At 33.0% G+C, this 2693-nt stretch overlaps 1 protein-coding gene across 7 annotated transcripts in view; it reads left to right on the forward strand.

Moving 5' to 3' along the window:
• The window catches only part of Rpgr (retinitis pigmentosa GTPase regulator), a 52714-nt gene that overhangs the window by 26229 nt on the left and 23792 nt on the right, over window positions 1–2693 (forward strand). For all 7 annotated transcript variants that reach the window (XM_029563486.1, XM_008833042.3, XM_008833043.3 and 4 more), the window contains exon 12: window positions 1251–1348. In XM_029563486.1, coding sequence (XP_029419346.1) covers window positions 1251–1348 — 98 coding nt within the window. The remainder of the gene's footprint in view (window positions 1–1250; window positions 1349–2693) is intronic.

A 2693-nucleotide genomic window follows, 5' to 3' on the forward strand; every position in this document is an offset into this window, starting at 1 on the left:
ATAGGGCCAGAGACTTGGGCAACAGCAGGCCATAGAAATGGAATATTAAGTATTCCCCATGGTGAGCTAAGCACATGCATCTGACATGTACCGCTCATAGGAATCACTTTGAAATAAGAATCAATGTTGAATGATGCTCTTTAACCCTGGACATGAAGAAAGACATGAAGTAAGGGGTGGCATGTGGGATACAGGGGCATTTGGAGGAGGGAAATTGGGGAAAGATATGATCATATTTCATTGCATACATGTATGAAATTCTCAAAAATAAACATTTTAGATTATTTTTAAAGTAGTAGCAGTTTCTGATAAGCAATGTGTTCCAGGAAAAGAAAAACATAATTTAGGAAAATTATTTCACACTTCAAGAGATTTGAATATGGAGTGATAATATAGTTTTGTAACTTGATGAAAAAGAAAAACACTTCTTTTTGTGATAAAACTTAAGAAAAAGTAAAGAATTTAAAGATGCACTCACACAGTGAGATCCTTGCATTCTAGACAAGGAAAACAATAGAGACAAAATTTGGAGGCAGCTTATAAGATAGGGAAAGACAACCAGAATGGCCAGATGGTGGGGAAAAGTCAGGAGAATATGTTGTTGGAGAAAGAATAATTGAGAGAAAGTTACCTCTTATGTGTGAAAAGAGACCTGTTTTGTTTGAATAATTTTCTTCCATCTAACAGAGAGGTACTAATAAGTTTTCAACTGAGTTATTCATATCCAGTTTACATTGTAAGATTAGATCACTTGTATGTCACTGTGGGCTATAGGGAGGCTAGACTAGAAGTAGGAAGCATAGTTGCCACGTTTTTTGCAAGAGATGATGGTATGTAAGCCAACATATTTGTGGTGGAGATAATTTGGTTTATTGTATTTTTATTTTTTATGTATGAGTGTTTTTCCTGCATGTAAGTGCACACTTGACATGCAGTGCCTGTAGAGGCAAGAAGAGGGCATCAAATTCCCTGGAACTGGAGTTATAGATGGTCATTTGCCACCATGTCAGTGTTGGAAACTGAACCTGGGTCTTCTGCAAGAGCAGCCAGTACCCTTAATTGCTGAGCCATTTCTCCAGCCCTAATAATGAGATTTTAAAATAAGCTGTTGCTATGAATGACTACTGTTCATTCATTTCCAACCATGAGATGAAAGGACTTTGGATAAACTTACACTCCTCTTTTCTGTCCAGTTGCTTTTCTCTTTTCTGTTAAAGTCTAGGTTTACTTTTTCCCTTTTGCTCATTCAGATTATTTTGAAGACAAAATGAACAAAGGGACAGAGACAGAAAATTCTCCATCAGTGGATTCAGAAAACCTTGGAGAAACTACTGATGTCTTAAATATGGTAATAATTTCCTATTTGTGTGGATATGAGCTTTATGTAAATTTTAGTTCCTCATGAACACGTGTATATAATCTGTATATTGTTATGTATAAAAAGATGCTTAGTTTTAATTTTTATTAGTATATATTAATATTGGTGAATTTCACTGTGACATTTCCAGACATGCATAAATCAAACATTTATTATCTGTAGCCCCCCTTTCACCTTCTTTTTCCTACTCTCCCTTTAACCAGCCCCTTCCCCTACCTTAATATTTCACCTTCTACTTTCAGACCATCTTTACCTTTGAGTTTGCATTCATGAGAGAAATCATGTAATACTCATCTTTTTCCAACATATGCAAGTATGTAGGTATCTCTTTTATATACTGACTGCATATCCTTCAGATATATACCTCAGAGTAGTTTATCTACTGTAGATTACCTGGTACTTCCACTTTTAGTTATTTGAGGAAATTTCATACTGTTTTCTACAATGGGTATACTAATTTACATTAAGTGTCTTAAGAGCTCATATTTCATTGCCCCTTTTCATTTCTAATTTTACTTGTTTGGGTCTTGTTTTTCCCATTGGGATTAGTGTATCTAAGGAATTGTCAATTTTGTTTATATTTGCAGGGAAGTAGGCTCTTTGTTCCATTGATCTTTTGTGTTCTACTTTTAGTCTTCATTTAATTAATTTCTGCTCTGGTCTTTATTATTTTTTCCTTCTACTTATTTAGGATTTAGTGTGCTTTTGTTTTTAGACCTCATGCTGTATCATTAAGTTATTTTTTGTGATCTCTTGCTATTTTGTTTGCTTACTTTAGCCACTCATTGGTATAAACATCCCTAGAAACATACTAGAAGTACGCCTTTTGCTGTACTCTTCAAGTTATTGTTTATTGTGTTTCCAGTTTGATTTGGTTTTAGGATTAAAAAAATATCCCCCCTCTGAATTTTTCAATGACCTAATATTCATGAAAAAAAATGTTATTCAACCTGTATGTGTTTGTATAATAGGCAAAAATTTTTCTTGGTGTGGATTTCTATTTTTTTTCTTTTTAAAAATTATTTATTTAATAACCACATAATTGGAAGAAGCATTTCATTACAACAGCATTGACATATTCAATAACAATTTCCAGAGCTAAGATGCATCTCTTTCAAAATTGGCTGTAAATTTTTAGGTTTACAGTTGAATTAATAGTTATATGATATTGTACTCAGAATACATCCTATAAGTCATAAAATTGAATGAGGTTTTAATCTTTAATAAAGATCTCCATTTCATTTTAAAATATACTGTTTCATACAGAAAAACTCATTTTTAAGGCAACTAACGCTTAGATGTGTGGTTATTAAAT

Source organism: Nannospalax galili, unplaced genomic scaffold (assembly GCF_000622305.1).
Source record: "Nannospalax galili isolate Female #2095 unplaced genomic scaffold, S.galili_v1.0 scaffold556, whole genome shotgun sequence".
Taxonomy (NCBI): Eukaryota; Metazoa; Chordata; class Mammalia; order Rodentia; family Spalacidae; genus Nannospalax; species Nannospalax galili.